The following is a 23,433-nucleotide window of genomic DNA, read 5'->3' as shown; positions in this document are numbered from 1 at the left end:
GCATTTCACCTGTGAACTCGTTTCAGTGCTTTAAGCCTCAGTGAAGGGCAGTATACAAAAGTAAAGTGAACTGAATATAATTGTAAATACCATCCCGTAAAAAATTTCAGGGAGGATTCAGAAATTCTAGCAAGTGTGGTGTTTATTTAAGTGACTTTTTTTGTGTTTTTTTTTTTCTCAAATATTCACAAGTATGTATATACCATAAATCTACCTGCAATGTGACAACGTTGACATTCTTTACAATGCAGCTTTTCCATTTCATGTCTTGTATAGGCTGTAATATACACATACTGCCACTGACAGTTATCAGTAACCTAGATGCTTTTAAGTGATACTGCATGATCAGAAGAGCTGTAAAGAAGTTACAACAACTGATTAATGATATGATTTTTCAACAGTCGTCCAAGCCTAACCCATGTCCTCCAGTTCCACCAGTGAAACCATCAGTTGTCTCCCATCAGTGGAATCAGACTCAGGTAAAGAAGTGAATGCTTGTTGCTTATGTCAGTCATTCATGATAAAATACCAATTGACTTATTAAGCACTTCATTTTCAAAAATAAGGAATTAACTAACAAACAAACCAAGTTTTATTTTTGCCCATGTGATTATTGGGAGAACAGGCAAACTTCAGGCAGATAGTGAAATGACTAGGTATTGGATTCTGGTAATGTAAGAGAAATGCTAAAAGGAAAAGAAATGGAAAGTTTGCATTTAAATATTGTGCTGCTCTCTAGCTTATATATTCCATACCTTACAGTCAATTTACATATTACTGAGCATGGCTCACATTTAAAATGAGATAGTGATCAATAGAACATGTTCACTTAATACAATATTGATACAGATAACACTGTATAACATGCCTTGGGTTTCAAGGAGTGAACAAAACAGAGCTAACTCTGTAGATTTGTTTGCTTAAAAATAATAATGTGACATCATAGTATCTTCCTTCCATGCAGAAAAGCAAACATGCTTCACACTGATTGATTTATTGCTTGTCTCTTTTTCAGGCAGGAACAAGGCCGAAGGTTGCCTTGTTACCCCCCAGTCATCCAAGATGATCAGGAAATAGAAGAGTCATAAGGGCGCTACTGAATGAGTCAGAACAAAGCCTGGATGTGTCTGCTTGTCATTATGCTCAAGAAGGAGAGAAAAAGAGAGAGAAAGAAAGAGACCGATTACATAGAGGATGGACACATCATTAAATGAACCTCTGCAGACTATACAGGATGAAGGCTGTTTTGTATCTGAAAAGGGAAACTAGAAACAGAAATCATAACATTCAGGAAACATTTCAAACCATTTTGTACGTTTTTGTCCACCAAAGATTCATCACTGCTCACTTTTCCTGTTCTGCAGTTTGGCTTGCATTTTCAAAGTTGTTGTTTTCAGGAGTTAAACAAAGAACGTTTGTGTATGTGGACTTTGCTGAGCTACTCTGAAAGATGCTGTCTGCACAATCTCAAGCAAGTGGCGTATTATTCCTGAGAGTCAGTTTTTGGGCAAGAAAAATTTTAGTCGTTTTTGTCAGAGACTGAACATAGGACTGGGATTTGACTCGTGCACTAAGAAGTTTTGTGGTGAAATAACTATTGGTTATTAAAAAAAAGAATTATAGATCACTATGTATGGAAAACACAAAAAAATCACATGAACTTTAACTGTAAATCAAACTTGCAGGGAAATGTGTTCATTTAGTCTCTTTTTAACAGTGAAAGCTGTTATATGCTAAAGGATTGATCCATGGTTACAACAATGAGCCAGTCACGGGATTTCATTAAACCCATCACCTGGTGGCAACACATGCTGCCTTTTTTGGCCCTAGACACTGCCTGAAAATGTAAATTCATTTGCCTGGATATTGTTAAACAACCACAAAACATTCCTAACTCTATGTGTCACACATCTGAATCAGCCAAAAAATTAAAGACACTAAAGAGCGAATGGAAATGCAAGGCACCCAACATGCCTCTTAAACAATGTAATCCAATATCGGTAACTTAAATTACACTTGGGTGTTTTTGAGGAAAGACCAACAAATGTTTTATACAATTTTGTACTGTATAGTATGTCTTAAAATGGGAGAATATCATTTTTTTATTCTTTGTTACAGCACAGAGATTTCCGTATGTTGTAGTGTTATTACAAAAAGTGTGCATCTGATATGAACACCATTCCTCCTTGAAGGATAAATTGTGTTTTTTAACAGGAAATCTTAACTTGAAAAACGTTACATTGATTTTTTGCACTGAAGTCACAAGAAGGTGAATAACGTTGTGAACATTACCATATTTGCTACTTATTTAATGACTGGATGTTCAGCAGGGCTGAACTGAAAACGATGTCAGTTTTTAAGAATTAGGTTAACTGTTCCATTTTAATATTAAATTATTAGAAGTATTTATGTTACTTGCAATACAATGAAATGTTACCATCTTTTGACAAACTGTTTCAGCTTCAGAAATCTTTTCTTAGGACTTTGACACTTTTACAGGGTATCAGCTTAAAACTGTTCATTTTGTTTTTGTTTTTTGCTTATTTATCAAGAAATAAATGACGCAAACATTATTAACTTGTGATTACTATAACTATGTAAAGATCTCAATCTTTCTCTGTGCTGTAGTCATTTTTTACCAGCTTGGACCTCTACAAAAACTTGCTGGAAATGTTCTCTAATTAACATTCACATTGAGTCAGAGAGGCGAGATTGCATTGGTTTGGACATGTGCAGGGGAGAGATACTGAGTATATTGGGAGAAGGATGCTAAGGCTGCCAGGGAAGAGGAAAAGAGGAAGACCTAAGCAAAGGTTTATGGATGTGGTGAGAGAGGTCATGCAGGTGATGGGTGTAACAGAAGAAGATGCAGAGGACAGAAAGATATGGAAAAAGATGATCTGCTGTGGCAACCCCTAATGGGAGCAGCCAAAAGAATAAGAGGAAGAAAGAATTGATTAGGTGCTGTCCAATTCCACCCAATTAGAATGTCACTGTCCAATTTCAAATCTGGCCCATTTGTAAAACTGCACTGCATCTGTCCATATTAGATTATCATGAGATCACCTGACTATGGGGCATTCATGTAAACACATTCATTTGGTAGAGAAAAGAAAAAGCCTCTCGTCTGCATAGGCTGAAGTCTAGGTACCATGTCCTATATGCTATACCTAGCCACCAGCTCCATGAAAATTTTTATTTTAATTAAATGCAAGGCAAATCAAAAGACCTTTTCCTTTTATGAGCTAAAATATTTCATATCATATTTCAGGCTGCTGTGTTTTCTTTTGAATTATTATCTGTTTTTGTTTTCATTCTATTTCTCTGCTCAGTTTAGCTTTTTTTTAATGTTGGTCATCGTGGGAACAGCCCGAGTCCATCACACTAGATTTGTTTTAACGCCACAGTTTCCAGCTGTTCTTGACAAGGAAATCCCAGGTGCTCCCAGGTCACACAGAAAATATATAATCACTTTGATGTGTCCCAGAACTGTGGGTCAAACCTTGTACATCTCCCATAGAAGGCACCCAGTGATCATTCTCACTAGATACCTAAACCACTTCAACTGTCTCCTCTTAATCCATATAGGGAACAGTTCTACTTCAAGGTCCTCCCAGATTGAGAAGCTCCTCATCTGATCATAGAGAGCAAACCCAGCAAAAGAAACTCACTATGGCCACTTGTACCTGTAACCTCACTCTTTTAGTCACTATCCATAGCACATGGTCACAGATAAGGGCAGAGACAGACTACTTGATTGATAAATAATGGTGAAAGGGATTATGGACATCAATAATCTTTATAGCTATAATGATGAAGGCCTAAAAGAGTTACTCATGACAAAAAAAAAGTGGTGTTGAGTCATCATGTGAGGTTGCAGTACAAAAGGCAAATGATGAGGATAATGAGTGATGCTAGCTGAATGGTTGGCATGAGCTGAACATAACACATAAACCATGAGAATGCAAACAGAATGTAACAAAAAGTGGTCCCAATATTCTTTAGAAATTTGTGCTATTATACGTACTATACCAGACACACATGGTATTTAATATCAGTATATTTTCACTTTTTTCAGGAAAGAATTTAGGAATATTTTTAAGCCTATCAAATGGGTTGTATATACCACCTGAAGATCACTTATAGGCACTTGGTTTTAATGTCGTTGACCTCTAGACCTGTTAACATGGTAACAGTGTACAGCCCCTTCATCTGCATGTGTTCCTGGTAGTGTGACATTAGGCAGATTTTGGCAACAAAATTCTGATCCTCAAGCTTCTGAATGAGAGATCAAGAAATTCATCTTGGCTGATTCATGGCTGTGTTCTTCCTCCAGTCAATCAATAAAAAAAATGATCAATGGTAATATTAGATACCCTTGTCTTACCAACTATGGACTGTAAATGGTGGTGACAGGTTAGAAATTGGGATCAATATGTGTCCCCATGAGGCTCCAATTAATGTCCACAATTTGCTGTGGAATGCCATAGTGCCTCATAATTCTCTGGCTGATAGTATTTTCCTTGATGTTGAACACCTTCTTGAAATCTACAAAAAAGGCATTCAGCAGTGACTGCCACTCTGGCAATTGTTTGATGATGACATACTGGATCTCCCAGTCGTGAATCTAGCTTGCTGTTCTCTCTGTTCAATGTCCATTGTTATTCCAAGTTTTTCTAGTAATATTCCCCCTATAGTATCTCTGGTTATATCACCAGTGTCCTGGCAAAGGTTTTCCCTGGGAGTGGTACGAGAGACATTCCTCTTCAATGCTAACAATCACTCAGATCTCCTTTCTTAGGAGGTTTATTAATATGGCATATGTTCAGCCCCTGCAGTACTTTTTGATTTCCCCATATTTATTGTGTGAGGGAGATAATGATGTCCGCAGTGACACCAGCATCTGTTTTCAAAGCCTAAGGTGGGGTGTTATCAGCTTCTGATGCTTTCCAACGTATTCTTTCTGGCTTCCAGGGTGACTTCATATTTTGTAATGTGTACCAGATTGATATTAAGATCCTCTCCTACCTCAATGGCAGATTTAAAACAGGTGTTCCTTCAATTTCTCCAATTGATCAGTCAGTTTGCCTAAAATATTGCCATTTGTTCCTCATAAAGTTCTTTTATGTTTGTCTTCCTTTCTGACAGCTTTCTGGTAATGTCATGTAGCTTCCTTTTGTCATTCCTCTCTGTAGCTTCTTATGCAAGATTGTCCACTAATTCTCACTTATGTCTCTTGGCACTTCTCATGACAATGATGTTGTTTAGTTTGTACTCCTGATTGAACTGTTATTTCTGGGTCCTTGCTCTTGCTTGTCAAAGTTCCTGTTTGAGGGTTTGAATTTCTCCAATCTTGACGTTATTTGAGAGCCAGCTCTTGAATTCATGTTTTTATATTCCCATCTACTGTGAACTTCTGCTGCAAAAATCAATATGTTTTTACTTTTTATCTAAGGATTAGTCTTCTTGATTCAACAGGTCCTGAAATCAGCTGCAGAGGATAATGGTGAACTTGTAATGCTGCACTGATGTTTTGAGTTTAGCGATGTCAACTTTTGTATTTCTGCACATCCAGTCTTTTTGTTGCATTGGATCCTCACTCTCTTATCTGTAACACATGATCTGATCCTACTTCTGCACCCCAATAAGCTGTGATGTTCTGCAAAGCCCTTCTCTGTTCTCATAAGATCATCAAATGGTCAATATAGTCTTCTGAAGACTGGCTGGGTAATAACCAGACCACTTTTTATACTGTGGTGTGGAAAAACTGCCACCATTCTCAGATTATGCTGTTGACCAAAGACTGTCAATAATTCACCATTTTTATTCATTGATCCCAAGCCTTCCTTCCATATAATGAGTTCAACTGGTAAAAATATCCATAAACAGTTCTAACATAACCTGATCATCTACATTTCCTTGGATAAAGATGTGATCCAGATATATAATAGCAACTTGCATCATTGTGAGCTCTGGACTTTCACAGTCCACACCAAGACACATAAAATGCCAGACCTTTCAGGCTAAAACCCAGGTGTCCCTGCCTCGGAGATTTTAAAATCATTACTAATGGAAAAGCTGAGAAATAGGCAACAAACTAGCACATACTTTAGTGCACTCAGTCATTGGAAATTTGTATTGGCTTACAACCCTTTGACTAATAAATAGTAATCATTTTATGCCATTAATGATTTAAGTATGCCTACCATATGATTTTAATTTGTATTTAAATAAAACAGAGAATGTAACAGATTTTACAAATATTTTTATTCATCCATTTTAAAATCTCCATTACAAAGTCATGAAGAGCCAGAACACACTCCAACAACAATGAAAGCAAGGCAGGAACCAAATTTAGATATGATGAAAAATCACTGCATTTTAGATAAATAGTATGTATACATAGTTTTATTTCTATTCATACCATCATGAACTTGCATATTTTAATATTAGTTGCAACTACCTTAAAATGTTTCTCTATCAGTGCAAATATGCATGATAGTTACGACTTAATGAAAAGAGATATGTAGAAGACTTAGCGGATGCACAGTGGTTCAAGTGCCTTTATTTTTCTTCTTTAGACTTTAAGTTTAAGATGTTGAATATAAATTGTAACCTCATCCAAGCACCACTCTCCACTCCACCTCTTTCAGCTTCTACAAGATAACATCCCTCACAGCCATCAGAATGGCATCAGTCAATGTCTCACCAACACAGAGGACTGATAAAGTAATTTTTTCACTTATACTTTACCAAAACAACACAAAGGTTTCATTCCCACATGAAGTCTTCATGTGATTCTTTGCATCTTTCTTTATAACTGGTATGGTGGTGTAGTTTTTAATTACGCTGGCTCAAAATTCCAGAATCTTGAGATCAAATTTCATCTTGGTCACTGTCTATATGGAGTTTTCATGTTCTCCCAAAATTTGTATCCATCCCAAATACAAGAAGTAGACACCAACTGATGTCATTTAATTAGTATGTGAGAGTAAGATGGGTAGGGAATCCCATCCTGGTCTGTGTCTAGCCTTTGACCAATGCTGAAATTGTCTAAACTGTTTTGTTTAGAAATTGGTTAGATGACAAATTCATCAGGAACTTAATTCTGTATGACCTTATTCTTAATCATTCTTTTACTCTTCAACAGAAAATATAAAGTCAAACTGAACCAGATTGTATAAAAATGTTTTAAACTTTTTTATCATATCTTCTTTTGTTTGATGTTCTAGAAAATGTTAATTTCTCTTCATATTTATTCTTTTTATTTTGGGTATGAAGTGCACACATTCTTCAGCTCTGCCAGTTAGTGCTGCTGATGATTATGTAGCAACAAGGCTAATCTTCTATTTTAGTCTCTGAAAAGGTATATAAAATTAGGTCAAAAGCAGAATGAGAATCAAAACTGTAATTGGAATTGATGATTAATGCATTTGATTGTAAATGACAAAGCTACCAGGATGAATATGTCACTCAACCAACAAGTTCTCTCAATATACAAGCATGAAAACCCTATAATATAAAATTAAATTGGAAGGTGTCCACCATGAAAAAATGCTATACACAACCTATATCTTTTGAGACAGTTAAACATAAATTTGCACAGATGTTTTCCTCTTTAGATTTAATTTATTCCTCATAAAAATGTTTTGACTTTGTTACTCCTCCTTAAGCACACAGCTAGTCATATACCTGATTTTGTTTTCAGACTGCTAGGAGATTTGGCCCTGTGTACCACACTCAAGACAACAGTTGTGTGATATTCCATATACTAGCCAGAGCTCAGACGTCAACCGTGCAAGGCTGAAAATCTATTTACACTTTACAGTCACTGTACTGGAGTTATGGAGTTATCTATAGTTTTCCAAATAATTATCTATTTAACATGTAAACACTAACACCTTAAAGCCATCTGTATGAAATGTTGCACTTATCTGTTTGCTTCTTTTTAAAATATTGTTGAAATACATTGTAATTCATTGTATTTCCTATAATAGATGTGTCAATGATAAATTGTTTTTTCATGGCTTTCCTCACTTTGTCAACTACCACTTCAAACAGAATTTACAGTTCAGTGTTTGAATAATTCCCTTGCAACTTCATTCAAGCAGCATCCATTCATCCAACCAGTTCAGATTTGGAACATCACTTTGGATAAAAATATCTCTTGGTCTGGTGAAGATGTGAAACGTTTACAAATGAGAGGAAACAATTTAGTTCATAACATTTTTTGTTACCTAATAGTTACATTATCTTAATGGCTAATCTAGAAATATTGTAAAAGCTATAAGAGTTTTTTTCTTCACCTATGTGACTTCAAGCTTTGGTCTCTACTCCAACATCGTTCACCATCTAGCTGAATGAAATCGGCTAGAACAACTATAACAACTTTTTCATAATTTTTGAACACAAGGGTAAAGCTGACCAATAGTTTGGAAACAGGCTCTGTGTAGTAAGGAAGTATCAACAAGTAGTGGTGTTGTTGAAGACATTCAGGGCAAAGCAGAGATCATGAGTTCCAAGACCATCCATAGCAAAGCAAAGTAAAATTTTTAATTTGTCCTTCTTCTTCATGTTCAATATTGTTTTTAGTAAACCATACAAGAATCCTTTGTTGTAACCCAAGTTCTGATTCACACATCTTAGCTGTTGTGTCCATGGTTTCAGTTAATAACATATCCAGTGGCCATTCTTATTTCTACTTGTGAGAAGCTGAAATTGTCCGCCACACCTTCGTAAATTCTCATCTGGATTAGAACACTCCAATATTCTCGTCAAACTTCATAATGTATAAACAAAATATAATGATTTCATAATGACTCAGAGCAAATGCAGTGATCATATTATTCAGTGGCTTCCTGCCAAATGAAGAATCATCTATAAAACTCTGCTATTGATTTAGAAAACAGTTTGCAGTCCTTATTCCACACATATCCCAGAGATAACATTTTTCTAATGCAGTATTTTCAGTGTCCCAAATCCTTGCCACTCAACTCTTGGGTAATATATTAACTCAATTTTGACTCCCTTACTTTAAGCACCCTACCTAAATCCAGGCATAAGGCTGCAACAACTAGAATACTTCATGTAAATCAAAATTACAGATCACTCATAATAAATTTATTCTGTTGTGCTTCACTATAATATATGCTCTTTTCATTCAACTCTAAAGTGCACTATTTGTTCTGTTGTATTTTCCAAGCTCATTTTATATTACAAAACATAACATTTTAAAATGAGATGTCTACCAAAACTAAACTGTTGTTTTCATACCTCACACATTCCTAAAGATGATCAAGTTAGGTTAATTGGCGATTCCGTATTAATTTCTGTGTGAGTGATTATAAGTCTGTGTTTGCTTGTGCCCAGTTGTTCCTGTTTGCCTAAAGTTGGTATACAGTAAGAATGCTCTATTATGTTATGTTACATTACAGCAGCACTTGAGAAGCTTCAGAGAAGAGCGGCTAGGTATGAGCTATGCGGAGAGATTGAAGGAGATAAGTCTTTTCATCTTAAGCAAACAAAGATTAACAGGGGACATGACTGAAGTGTTTACAATTATGAGTTGAGTAGATTCCACTTATTACTTTAATATAAATTCTGTAACAAAAACACAGAGAATCTGTTGGAAACTTGTTAAGGGCAGATTTTGCATAAATGTTAGAAATGTTTTTTTTCATGCAAAGCACCACAGACATTGGGAAAAAATTATGAAGTAGTGTTTTGGAGAGTGGGACTTCAAGGACTTTCAGATCTCCATTTGGTGTTATTTCGTACAATCTAAATGAATAGGAACAATTAGCTTGTTGGGCTAAATGGCCTGTTCTTGTCACAGCTCTTTTAATGTTCTAATGTTTGAATATTTTTCTATGAGTTTCAATTTAAAACACTCTATTGTAATGTTTGTTACACGTGTAACAATGAATATTATTTATGACATGATGCAGCATAAACAATAAATTGAATTGTGCTATAGCACCTAGTATATCCACTTACACAACACATATATTTTATTCATGAGTTTCAGTCTGATAATGTGTTACAATTTTGCTTACTCTTGTGAAAGTTCATGTCATTAACGACACTATGTAAAATAAGCTCTAATGGGTTATATTGAGGCAAATTGCTTAGCATTCAAATTCCAGGAGATAAGCTTTGAATCCCAGACTGGCCATTATCTACATAGAATTTGCATATTTTCCCCACGTCTGAACTGGTTTTCCACCCACATCGCAAAGACATACATGTTAGGTTGATTAGTTAATTTAAATTGTCCCAGTTGTAATGAAGGTGTGTGTGTCCAACTACAGTTGTTTCCTGCATTTAAAAGGTATAGGAATAAGTTCCCCAAACCCAAAAATTTGAATCCAGTTGGCTCAGTAATTGGCTGCCATTTTAGAGTGGTGGTTAGTACTTCTATTTCATTCACCCAGCATCCTTGGTTTAAATCCTACAGAGTCATTGTCCATGTGGAATCAGCCCATTCGCCTTGTGTACCGTTTGATTTTTTTCCCCCTGGTACTGTGGTTTCCACCAACTCCGCAAAAGACGTATATGTCAGGTTAACTGACAATTCCTAATGGCCCCTGTGTGAGAGTGACTGTGGGCGTTTGAGTGAATGGGCCATGCAGTAGACTGGTGTTCTGTCCACGGCCATTTCCTGACCTGCACCTAGTGCTGCTGAGACAGGCTATAGCGCACTTCGCCCTACAGAGGCGACTGAGGTGGAGTAACAAATAACTGTAGGCATCGATCCAGAATGCATTCTTAAACTATCTGCACACGTACGCTATAGGCTTCCAATTCCGCTAGTTTTATATCATAAAATAAGACTCATTTAAACATTACATTACTCACCTACGAGATTTTTTTTCATCTTTTCCATCATCTCTGGAATTAAGTCGGTTATTATTTAACCAGGCTATATACTGAAAAAATGCAGATGGAACTTTTACTTCGACACATCTAAAAAGTTAACTGTATGACATACAAGCATACAGTTACAATTGAGTTAAATCGTCTGCAGGGCTTTTGTTTTAAAACTCTCCGGGCGCCAGAGTGTTTGTCCCTACTCACTTTCCGTAGTCGACGAGACAATTAATCGGTCGCATAGCAACACGAAATTAACAAATCCTTAAAGTGCCAGGTTTGCTCAGGAGGTCGTAGACGACAATAGTATTTTTGCGGTAATAACGGTTTGTGTTTATGTTTGTAAACAATGAATGAAGAACTTAAGGAGGAGTCTTTGCAAGAGCTTTATGCTTGGATCGACCAAATCCCTCTTTCCAGACCTAAGCGGAACATAACGAGAGACTTTAGTGATGGAGGTACGATATGTGTTGTTGACAAGTGAAGTGACGCCACTCTACCTGTCATATTAAAGTAACAATATATGGCTTTTAGTACGTTCACCGTGTTCTTCTTTTTGTGCTTCATTTTCATTTTTGCCTAACGATAAAAACAGACAAAAAGTAGAAAGCTCCGAAAAACACCTGTTGCTTATGCACTAGCTACAAAGCCTTAACCGAGACTTGCATGTCTTTCACGTTTGTGCCACGTCCAAGACTCGTTTACTGTCAGTTTTGGCGTCCACTTTATTTTTATCAGTGTTAAATTTTGCATTACTAAATAAGCTGTGAAAAATTAAAGAGTAAGGAGGGGAGTCGCTTTATTCTCTCATCCTCCCTTTTTAAAATATTACTTTCGATGTAAAGGTCTGAATTTTTCTATTTTTCAGTCTTAAATTGGATGTTTTTATTAATGAATTTGCATGCAATTTCCTCTTTGTGGTTTTGTCATTACTGGGTAGCTTCAAGTGTTATTTTAAAGAATCCATACTTTTTTATTATGCCTGTGACCATGTGTCATGAATATTTCCATGTAAGATAATAATAAAACAAGCTGTTTAATATAGTAACTTTTTATAATCCGCACAATCCTATGGTGTTTTACACATAAACTGTACTATATATACTGTATGTAGTGGGTGGTAATTAAACCAGTAAAAAGTGTATTTTACAGTGCATATCTTTACCTTGTTGTCTGCCCTACCAATGCAAAAACTTAAAGGAGCTGAATGGATCTGTTTTTTGTGAAACTTCCATCATACTTTTTTTTTTTTTTTTTTTTTTTTTTTTTTTTTTTTGCACCTTTCCCAAATTCAAGAGAATTTTAATAAGCAAAAATGGATAGGAAAGATGCTGAGTTAGTTATGCGCGGCTTGACCTAGGTTGGTTGGTTATGCCTGCAAGGGCCTATTATTATGTAATGTATTTTTTTTGTGTGGTATTTCGTATATATGCAGTGTCAGTAGTGCTTTTGGTTTGTCCTGTACTTTAATGTTTAAACCAGTTTCCATAGCTGTGTGGTTAGTATATAGAAGTCACTTTTTATGACCTAAGTACCAGATTCCTGGAAATCATATGTCTTACAAGCAAAAGTTACCTGGTTTAAATTATTATTCATGACAGATTGTTAATATTGATGTAATTTATCAATCACACTGCCAAAGTGCCACAGGTGTGTTTAAGAATAGGCATTGGTTTGTGTGGTAAAAGAACCATACACTTGCAAAAATATATTTTTCATATTTACCAAATGAAAGTTTAGTATATTCTTAATCAGTTCCCTTTTCCAGATCTATTCTGACCAGCTTGTAAAAGCAATAAATCCCATAAGAACAAGTTCTGCCTATAGTTGCTTCTAGAGTTGTGCAGACTTTGACAATGGTTAATAACTCCTTTTGTACCCTGTGCTACCAGGATCATTTCCAGCCTCTGTGACCTTTAGTTGGGCAAAGCATGTTTTGTGATATATACTTTAGTAAATGAATGGAAGAATGAAACTGTAATGCAATTGCTGGCCCTGCTGAGAAGATGTTGTACTGCATTGAGAAAAGCTTTTGTTTTGAAAAGACTGTGATATGTCAACTACTTGAGCATTGTTGGCCTTAGAACGAGAAGAGTAGTCACAATTGAATTATTGGTAGAGCAAGGCCGTTGAAGGCATTCATGATTAGTCTGTAGTGCTTGATGGAGAGTTTAATACATTCAGAATACTTACAATATGTTCTGGTGTGTGTATTTTAGCAGAAAACATGTGAATGAATGGTTTATGGGACAGAGCTGTTGCAGCCAAGTCAGTATATACGGGTGGCACAGTGGTAGCGCTGCTGCCTCACAGTAAGGAGACCTGAGTTCACTTCCCGGGTCCTTCCTACGTGGAGTTTGCGTGTTCTCCAAGTGTCTGTGTGGGTTTCCTCCGGGTGCCCTGGTTTCCTCCCACAGTCCAAAGACATGCATGTTAGGTGCATTGGTGATCCGAAATTGTCCTTTGTGTGTGGGTGTGTGTGCCCTGCGGTTTGCTGGCGCCCTGCCTGGTGTTCGATTCCTGCCTTGTGCCCTGTGTTGGCTGGGATTGACTCCAGCAGACCCCCATGACCCAGTAGTTTGGATATAGCAGGTTGGATAATGGATGGATGGATATATACAGCGCATCACTTTTTCCATATTTTGTTATGTTACAGCCTTATTCCAAAATGGATTAAATTAATTTTTTTCCTCAGAATTCTACACACAACACCCCATAATGACAACGTGAAAAACGTTTACTTGAGGTTTTATTAAAAATAAAAAAAACTGAGAAATCACATGTACATAAGTATTCACAGCCTTTGCTCAATACTTTGTCGATGCACCTTTGGCAGCAATTACAGCCTCAAGTCTTTTTGAATATGATGCCACAAGCTTGGCACACCTATCCTTGGCCAGTTTCGCCCATTCCTCTTTGCAGCACCTCTCAAGCTCCATCAGGCTGGATGGGAAGCGTCAGTGCACAGCCATTTTAAGATCTCTCCAGAGATGTTCAATCGGATTCAAGTCTGGGCTCTGACTGGACCACTCAAGGACATTCACAGAGTTGTCCAGAAGCCACTCCTTTGATATCTTGCCTGTGTGCTTAGGTTCGTTGTCCTGCTGAAAGATGAACCGTCACCCGAGTCTGAAGTCAAGAGCGCTCTGGAGCAGGTTTTCATCCAGGATGTCTCTGTATATTGCTGCAGTCATCTTTCCCTTTAGCCTGACTAGTCTCCCAGTCCCTGCTGCTGAAAAACATCCCCACAACATGATGCTGCCACCACCATGCTTCACTGTAGGGATGGTATTGCCCTGGTGATGAGCGGTGCCTGGTTTCCTCCAAACGTGACGCCTCGTACTCAAACCAAAGAGTTCAATCTTTGTCTCATCAGACCAGAGAATTTTCTTTCTCATGGTCTGAGAGTCCTTCAGGTGCCTTTTGGCAAACTCCAGGCGGGCTGCCATGTGCCTTTTACTAAGGAGTGGCTTCCGTCTGGCCACTCTACCATACAGGCCTGATTGGTGGATTGCTGCAGAGATGGTTGTCCTTCTGGAAGGTTCTCCTCTCTCCACAGAGGACCTCTGGAGCTCTGACAGAGTGACCATCGGGTTCTTGGTCACCTCCCTGACTAAGGCCCTTCTCCCCCAATCGCTCAGTTTAGATGGCCGGCCAGCTCTAGGAAGAGTCCTGGTGGTTTCAAACTTCTTCCACTTACGGATGATGGAGGCCACTGTGCTCATTGGGACCTTCAAAGCAGCAGACATTTTTCTGTAACCTTCCCCAGATTTGTGCCTCGAGACAATCCTGTCTCGGAGGTCTACAGACAATTCCTTTGACTTCATGCTTGGTTTGTGCGCTGACATGAACTGTCAACTGTGGGACCTTATATAGACAGGTGTGTGCCTTTCCAAATCATGTCCAATCAACTGAATTTACCACAGGTGGACTCCAATTAAGCTGCAGAAACATCTCAAGGATGATCAGGGGAAACAGGATGCTCCTGAGCTCAATTTTGAGCTTCATGGCAAAGGCTGTGAATACTTATGTACATGTGCTTTCTCAATTTTTTTATTTTTAATAAATTTGCAAAAATCTCAAGTAAACTTTTTTCACGTTGTCATTATGGGGTGTTGTTTGTAGAATTCTGAGGAAAAAAATGAATTTAATCCATTTTGGAATAAGGCTGTAACATAACAAAATGTGGAAAAAGTGATGCGCTGTGAATACTTACCGGATGCACTGTATATACTAGCTGTGTAAGCCCGTGCTGTAAAAAGCACAGGGACCTAGAAACTATTGAAATCGTCAGAAAAAAAACTGAAATGTAGAGATTTTAGGTAATTGAAATGAACTACTCTGGGCATCTCTCTCCTAGGAGGTTTAGTTATGTCGACGTGCTTGCATCGCTTGTGCATTAGTGGCTAAGCGACTTTGTCTTTCTTCGGAGGTTTTCTTTTGCTGATGTGCTCACCTCGCTTCTGTATTAACGGCTAAGCGAGTGACTCTTTCTTCAGAGGTTTTGTTTTGCTGACATGCTGGCCTCGCTTGTATATCCTCGGAGGTGGAGCCCTTACCCCAACTCCACCTCTCACTTCTGGGCCAAACAGACAGACACACACACTTCCATGCGTAGACGTTTATATATAAGATATATATATAAGCATTCACAGTGAGTACTATTACAAAGCAAACTAAGGATACAACACAAAACAATGCAATGAAAATGTTTAATTTTAAATTTCACTATTCATTTTGCGCAGTTACCTAGTACACTGCCTTACAGTACATAGTGCAATTTACAGAGCTGTATATTTATCAAACTGGCAAACTTATATATTTGTATACTTGTATATTTACCAAATTAAACTTGTAGAGCCGCATAACTACATAACACAGTATGCACTATGTCCAGAGTATCACGGTGATTAAGTTTAAATCTGTTAACCTGAGAGACTGAGCATTTTAATATTTCTGATGTACAGTCCATCTAATTAACAATTTGATCATCTTTGTAAGGAAGACTACATAGATAACTCACCACTCTATTTGAGAATAAATAAAGTGGCATATTAAAGCAAGCATAACGTTACATGGATTGAACCAAGCACTGATTCTGACAATGACATGTAAGTGTTAAAAATTAAGAACATCATTTTTTGAATTTCTTTGTTTGTCTTTTTATAAGCATTTTGCACTGGAGTCTCTGTCTGAAAACCAGCTGTGGTCAGGATGCCAGTCAGAGTTGTACATAGAGTCTTATATATATACACACACACACACACACACACACACCGAGGAACCAGAAAATCCAGGATCTGAATGAAGTTGTCAGGAATTGTTACATAGCAGTGCTAACCACTCTGCCACAATTTTGCAAACAAACAGCCTTTCTGTAACAATATTCTACAGCAAACACCATCCCAAGGCACTTTATGAGTACAGATGCTTGATACGGGTGTTGATATTCGTGTTTTAAGAGTTAGAGTATTGTCAGGTTGAGTAACTTGTATCTAACAAGTAAATTGAACTTGCAACCTTATGGTTTAATGCCTGGTGCAATATCCTCCCTGCCACACTGCCTGCCTATAAGTATCATTCAGTATTATTTAAAAAAGGTCCATAACCACAATAAATATAACCTTAAAGCAATTTAACTTGAATTTTATAACAGTATCCTGCTGGGCTACTTGGTGCCACTGCTACAATGCCAGGCTGTTTACTCTTGTCTATGGGATATGGTACTAGACTTATTAGCAGCCCTCAGATTCAATGATGAAATGATTTATTAATATTTTTAAACTATGTGACATGTACTCATTTGTTCTCAGCCATCAGAACAGTGACTTTATCTGATAAAACTGTCTGTTATAATTGTATGCAGATCCTCCAGGTTTTTATTTTCTCCAGTAATGCTGTTGTCTCCAGTTTTTCTTTTCTACTCCTTTATTGTCACCTGGTTATATCTTACCTGTAATTTTAATAAACTTTACATTGTCGTGAAATTTTATGTCAACCAAGTCGACATTGCTCTGTTCACCATGTCGTTAATTGTATGTGTATATTGTTTTTATTTGTAAATATTTTTTGATTCAGTAATTTGCTATTAATGCAATGTAGTTCTACATTTTTGCATGCGGTCTGAACCTGTGCTTGGTGAAAGTGCTATACAAAAACACATTTCATTTTCATGTTATGTTTATTGCATGAAGCCTAATGTACAGTTTCTCATTTTTCAACAAACTGCAGCATAAAAATGCTTAAAAGTTGAATACTTACATAAAAGTGCACATCATAAAAAAGGTAGACATAGTATCACATGGTAAGTGGTCTTTAAAATAATAGAAATTGAAAAATGTTTATTAGCAAATAATTTAAAATTATTTTCTTACACAAGCCTGCTTGAAATATGCTTTGGTAGGGAACGCTTAATTTTTTACATATTGCTAATGATATAAATGATAACTACAACAACAACACATCACACATTTTTAAGTAGAAATGTTTCTCATAGTGTTTCCAAGTACTGTAATAAAATAGCAACTAAAATTATAAAAGAGTGAACAATAAACCCCTAGTTTGTAAGTCTCTAATTGTTAAACTAGTTAAAGTTAGTGTTTGGTAATGTTAGAAACATGCTGTGATCAGATGGCCAGAGAGGAGAGGAAAACAAAAACAGCTTGCAAGAATACTGAAGAGGAGTTCCAGAGCCATAAAACCTCATAGTTAGTGCTGTTTCCTTACAGCTCTAGGGTACTGGATTCAAATCTCAAGTTAGTGTGTTAGTGTGGGTAGTGCGTACCCACCTATATACAAGCTTTTTCTACGGGTTTAACCTCTGCTGTATGCATGGTGTTACTAGTATCTCTAGATGCCCCATTATTCTGAATTGGATTAAGTGAATTCAGAAAATGGATGGATGGAGTGAGAATGACATCTGGGTAGTTAATTATTTATAGTGAATGCATAACGTGCTATTCCTCTTTCAGAATAAAATAAGCCTTCTTTCCCTTTCCATTTTAGTGATGGCAGCAGAAGTGGTGAAGCATTTTTACCCTAAACTTGTAGAGCTGCATAACTACATACCAGCAAATTCAACTCATCAAAAACTATCAAACTGGGCAACTCTTAACAGGTAAGTTTATCTTTAATTTGTTACTTCATTCCATGGGTATTTCTAGCATCTGCTTACTCACCTTTTTTATTAGAATTATGTTTTTTTAACTACTGTACATAATGTTCTAGTTGGTTTTGCTGAGAGTAAGAATATATGTGATGTATATTTTAGGTACAAACAGTTGTGTATTAGACATAAAGGCAACTGAACACGTAAAAGAAACAGCTGAGCAAATGAGGGATATAAGGTGAAGTAGTTCCTTCTACAGTCGTGTAGTCTTTAAATTAATTAAGAAATTGACATCTCCACATGCTTAAGGAAATGTATAACATCCTTGGACGACACAGTTGTTCATTATGGTGTCTGTCATTGCACAAAGAAGAGATCAACAAGACACTTTGATGACTGTTCAAATTGGTGCTGTGAATAAAAGCACAAACTCTTCTACCAATAACTTCATAAATGGATTGTGGATATGTATGGAAAAATAAGGCAGTAGCTATAGATCACATGATTCCAAATTGAATCAAAGGTAGGTTCTGGAACATTCATCAAGAACAGTCCATCCAGAACTTCATATAGAGGGATTATGTGGTTAGCTTTGAGAGTGTATATTCCTTCTTGCAGCTAAAAATTCAAAGTTGTGAGAAAAGTGCTACAGAGAACTCAAGCAGGGATGTACTGTTAAATAGAGAAAAATCATCAGGTCAGATAAACTTTACTTAACCTTGTTGTTTAGAATTGGGGAAAAATGCATGTGATACACAGTATAGACTTGAATGATTTATTCAAAAGTGAAAAATTCTAGTAGCTTTTTTATGGTGAGGGGTATGCTTTCTTGGCATGGTTTAGCTCCACTGATTTCTTTGAAGGACAGGATTTAAATGCCAATAAATACATCCATTAGTATTCTTATACAGAGTCAGTGGTGTAATCATCCAATTTGATAGCACATACACAGAGTAGGAGTGGTCAGTGAATAGTTTGAGGAACATAATAATAATAATTCATTACATTTATATAGTGCTTTTCTCAGTACTCAAAGCGCTATCCACACAGGGAGGAACTGGGAAGCGAACCCACAATCTTCCACAGTCTCCTTACTGCAAAGCAGCAGCACTACCACTGCGCCACCTGTGAGGACATGAGAACATGACAATAATATAAAGTAAATACCATACACCAGCATCCAGATATCAGGTCATTTGAGGATTTAGCAGAAGATCCTGGGGTAGCATCTCAGACAGCGTTTCTACTATCATCATGAAATCCCCAAATAATGGAATTTCTTATGGAAGCGTGGCATCAAAATGCAGTTTCACATTTTCTAAACGCTCATGGAAGTGGTTTGTGGCTTGTGGTGGTCATCCACGCTTTCAAGATGGATTACATAAGTGCTTGTTAACTAACAGAAGGTGTTTGTAGTTAGTGAGAAATCCAGAGTTCTTGACTAAAATATGCATAATTCAGGTAGAAGTTGACCCAAATTTAATTAAATCAATGGTAAATCAACCTTACCATTCTATCATGTTTGATGCTTTGGCTTGTTTTCATTCCATTGTTAACCATAAGTACTTCATAGTATAGCATTTTATCCAGGGTAGGTGCTTAGTCAGCCAGGAAATAACTTTTCCAAGTTTCACTTTACATATAAATATATTAATTTTACCTGATACTAACACAATCAATCAGCAAAAAAAGGCTTTCAAGAGTTCTGAATCTCAGGTTTCCTTCTATAATGTTCTGCATGGCCCTCACTAGATTCTAAAGTCATATGATGGAAGGTGTTGGTCTTTTGTATATTTGTTTAACCTTTAGTGGATAAACCTTCTCCCTTGTATTTCCAGTGTACTTCATTCTTGGGACCAAACCTGAGAAAAACATGCCTTGAGGTATCTGACATTCCTTGTGAAATCCACAGGTTTATACCTGTGCTCCTAGCTGAGATATTCCAAAGGGTAGAATCAAACTATGACAACTTTAAGTAGAGAATATTACATGCATCTGTCTAGAAATTATACTGACATGGAGGCAGTATTAGTTAATGTGGCATGGAATTTTATCTTGCTGAAGTATCAATTTCAAAAGGAATAGAGTGTACCCATAAAGAGAAACACATGGTCAACAACAATGGTTAGGTACAGTGTGGAATTCGTATGATGTTCAGCTAATATTAGGAGGTCTAATGTCTGCCAGGAAAACATTCTCCACACCACTGTATGAGCGATATACTGGTATTGGGATAAGTGCCGAAGAATCAAAATTTTAAAACAGCACAGTAGTAGCATTTCATGATTTTCTGTACTGTAAGTAAGTAAGTATGTCAGCTGTTCTCTCAATCCTCCACTCCTCCTTCCATTGACACTCGCTATTGTGGAAAGTGTCCATTTTGTAGGTTTCACAAAACAAAACTAAACACTTGGACAGTATCAGAACATCATGAGGGAATTTCTCCATTTCCCCACACACACATAGCCCACCACCATTGCCTCAAAGTGATTTGGATTTCACAGGGAATTTATTATTGCTTTGACACAATTGGGACTTTATACAGGACCTTCTCTTATTGCTTTGATGTGGTTAGGATTTTAAGAGGTCTTATTATTGCTTTGAAGCGAATTGGACTTCACATGGTTTTATTATTGCTTCAAAACAATCAGGATTTTATGTTGACCTCAATCCTTTATTGCTTCATCATGATCAGGACTTTCAAGAGGGAAGCAGTGCATAGTGCACCAGGAAGGAGAGCAATTGTGCCATATCTCAGGAATTCTGAAGTAAGACAAAGCTTCCTTTATTTCCTGTGGAACTGTTTCCGATACAGTCCTGAGAACCAAAAGTTAGAACAATACTGAAGTCAAAATTTTCGTACCAATCCAACAGTACATGGTCTAACTCTAGCAGTCCTAATTTTTAAAACTAGTCATGAAGAATTTATGGATTCTATATATATGCCAAAAATATGCCAAAAGCAGACACTACCATCTGCTTGGTGATTAAGAGTCCATGGTACACTTATCTTACAGTTCTTAGCTGAGATTAGTTGAAGCCAGTGTGGTTTAATGCTGCTGTATCCATTTTCTTCAAGATCTAACATTTTGTACATTCAGAGATAGTCTTCTGCGCACTACTTTCAGGGAATGCTGCTATTTAAATATTTTTACTCTTTTTTTTTTTTTTTTTTTTTTTTTTTTTTTTTTTTTTTTAGCATGAGAAAGTCTGTCATTAACTAACAAGGTGTTTTTGTTCAGAGAATTGCTGCTCACTATATGTTTTGTTTATTGTACCATTCTCTAGAAACTCTAGAGACTGTAGTGTATGAAAATCTTAGGAGGACAGCTGTTTCTAAAATGCTGGAGCCACAACATCTGGCAACACAGGTCTCGACCATTCTGATGTTTGGTGAATCAACAACTATACCTCTTCGCCATTTATGAGTGCAGTATTCAGTTGCAGCCACATGAGTAGCTATTTGGAGGAGCAGACTATTTTTAAAAAATGTTTTATCAGTGGCAATAAGTTCAGGCTAAATAAACTAAAAATGCAAATTGAAAAGCAATGTCTCACTTTTCCACAGTCCTGATTTAATTTCCAGCCAAAGCACTTTCTGTGTGAAGTTTATGCATTCTTCTTGCGTCTGGGTGAGTTTTCTCCAATGTACTCTGGCATCCTTCTTCACCACAAAGGTCATGCACAGTAGAATAAGGAACTCTAAATTGACTCGGCGTGAGAGGTGATATTTGTTTGAGTGTACCTTGGAATAGAATGCTTCAATCAACACCTTTAGTTCCTGTCTTTTGCCCAGTGTGGATTGGATAAATACTAATTCCCCTAAATTGGAATAAGCAGGTTAACAAAATGGATTGGCCGTAGATTCCAAATTATCACATAGTGAAATATGACACTATTTTTAAGCAAAATAAATTGTGATAATTAAAACGGATACTTAAGTCTAATATAAAAAGGTTGTATTAATTAAAAGGGCATGGATTATAATTTTAAAGTTGGACACACTCAGTGAGTGGCCACTTTACTACATGAAATTACCCTTCAGTTGTAATTAGCTGCTTAGTCAGTGAAAGCATTATACAGTTCTATCTAGTATTCAGAGCCCTTCAATTTTTTCAGATTTTGCTATCCTTATCCTAAAATCATTTAAATTAATTTTTTCCCTCATCAAATAACACTCAATACTTGAGAATGGCAAAGCAAAATTTGCCAAAAGCAGGATTTTAAACATTTTTGTGAATGTATTAGAATAAAAAACTGAAATATCATATTGACAAAACTTTCAGACTCTTTTGTATGACACCTGAAATCTGGGTAAGGTGCATCCCGTTCAATTAATCATCATTTAGATGTTTCTATACCTTGTATTTAGTCCATCTATCTATAGTCAATTTAATTGATTGTATATGATCGAGAAAGGCACACACCTGTCTATATTAGATCCCAAGGCTGACATTGTGTATCAGAGGAAAAACCAAGCCATGGATCAAATTAATTGCTTGTAGAGCCTAGAGAAGGAGACAGAGTCATGTTGGGGGACAGATTTGGGAAAGGCTACAAAAAAATCTGCAGCATTGAAGGTTCCCAAGAGCACAATGGCTTCCATAATTCTTAAATGGAATACGTTTGGAACAACCATGACTCTTCCTAGAGCTACTGTATCTACCTGGCCAAATGTATTAATGATAGGAGAAGGGCCTTGGTAAGAGAGGTGACCAAGAACCCAATGGTCACTTTGGATGAGTTCCATGAAACCTGCATGGAGGTGAAATTAACTTGTAAAAGGACAACCATCACTGCAGGCCTCCACTAATCTGAGTTTTGTGGCACAGTGGCGAGGCAATGCATGAAAGATGACTTGGAGTTTGCTAAAAACACCTAAAAGACTCTCGGCTTATAAGAAACAAGTTTGTCTGGTCTGATGAAGCCAAGATTAGCTTTGCATCTGGAGGAAACCAGGCACCACTCATCACTTATACAATACCATTCCAACAGTTAGCATGGTGGTGGCAGCATAAAACCTTGGGATTGCTTATAGGCAGCCAGCCCTGGGAGACTAGTCAGAAATGAGAGAAGTCTGAATGGAGCAAAGTACAAAGATATTGTTAATAAAAACCTGCTTCAGAGTGCTCTGAACCTAAGACTGGGCCAAAGGTTCACCTTCCAACAGGACAATACCATAAGCACAAAGTAAAGGTAACACATCAGTGGCTTAGGGTCCACTCTGTGAATGTCCATGAGTGGCTTGCTATAGAGCCCAGACTTAAACCCTAATCAAACATCTCTGGAAAGACCTCAAAACATCTGTCTTTTGATGGTCTCCAATCTGACATAGTCAGAGAGTGAGGGCATCTGCAGAGATGAATGGCAGAAAATCCTCAAATTCAGGCGTGTAAAGCTTGTTGCATCATATGCATGCAGACTCCAAGCCATAATCGCTGCCAAAGGCCCTTTAA

The 23,433-nt window shown here is 37.0% G+C and overlaps 2 protein-coding genes across 2 annotated transcripts in view; both read left to right on the top strand.

The window, feature by feature from the left end:
* The window catches only part of adam8a (ADAM metallopeptidase domain 8a), a 44,695-nt gene extending 42,140 nt beyond the window's left edge, over window positions 1-2,555 (top strand). The window contains exons 24-25 of the mRNA XM_028795593.2: window positions 402-479; window positions 1,016-2,555. Of these exons, the coding sequence (XP_028651426.2) occupies window positions 402-479; window positions 1,016-1,066 (129 nt within the window). The 3' untranslated portion in view covers window positions 1,067-2,555. The remainder of the gene's footprint in view (window positions 1-401; window positions 480-1,015) is intronic.
* An 8,561-nt stretch (window positions 2,556-11,116) lies between these two features.
* Window positions 11,117-23,433, top strand: part of spef1 (sperm flagellar 1) — a 42,053-nt gene continuing 29,736 nt past the window's right edge. Inside the window, exons 1-2 of the mRNA XM_028795592.2 lie at window positions 11,117-11,327; window positions 17,875-17,986. Coding sequence (XP_028651425.1) covers window positions 11,219-11,327; window positions 17,875-17,986 — 221 coding nt within the window. The 5' untranslated portion in view covers window positions 11,117-11,218. The remainder of the gene's footprint in view (window positions 11,328-17,874; window positions 17,987-23,433) is intronic.

This window comes from Erpetoichthys calabaricus, chromosome 2, assembly GCF_900747795.2.
Source record: "Erpetoichthys calabaricus chromosome 2, fErpCal1.3, whole genome shotgun sequence".
Taxonomy (NCBI): Eukaryota; Metazoa; Chordata; class Cladistia; order Polypteriformes; family Polypteridae; genus Erpetoichthys; species Erpetoichthys calabaricus.
This window is presented reverse-complemented; position numbering and strand designations above follow the sequence as displayed.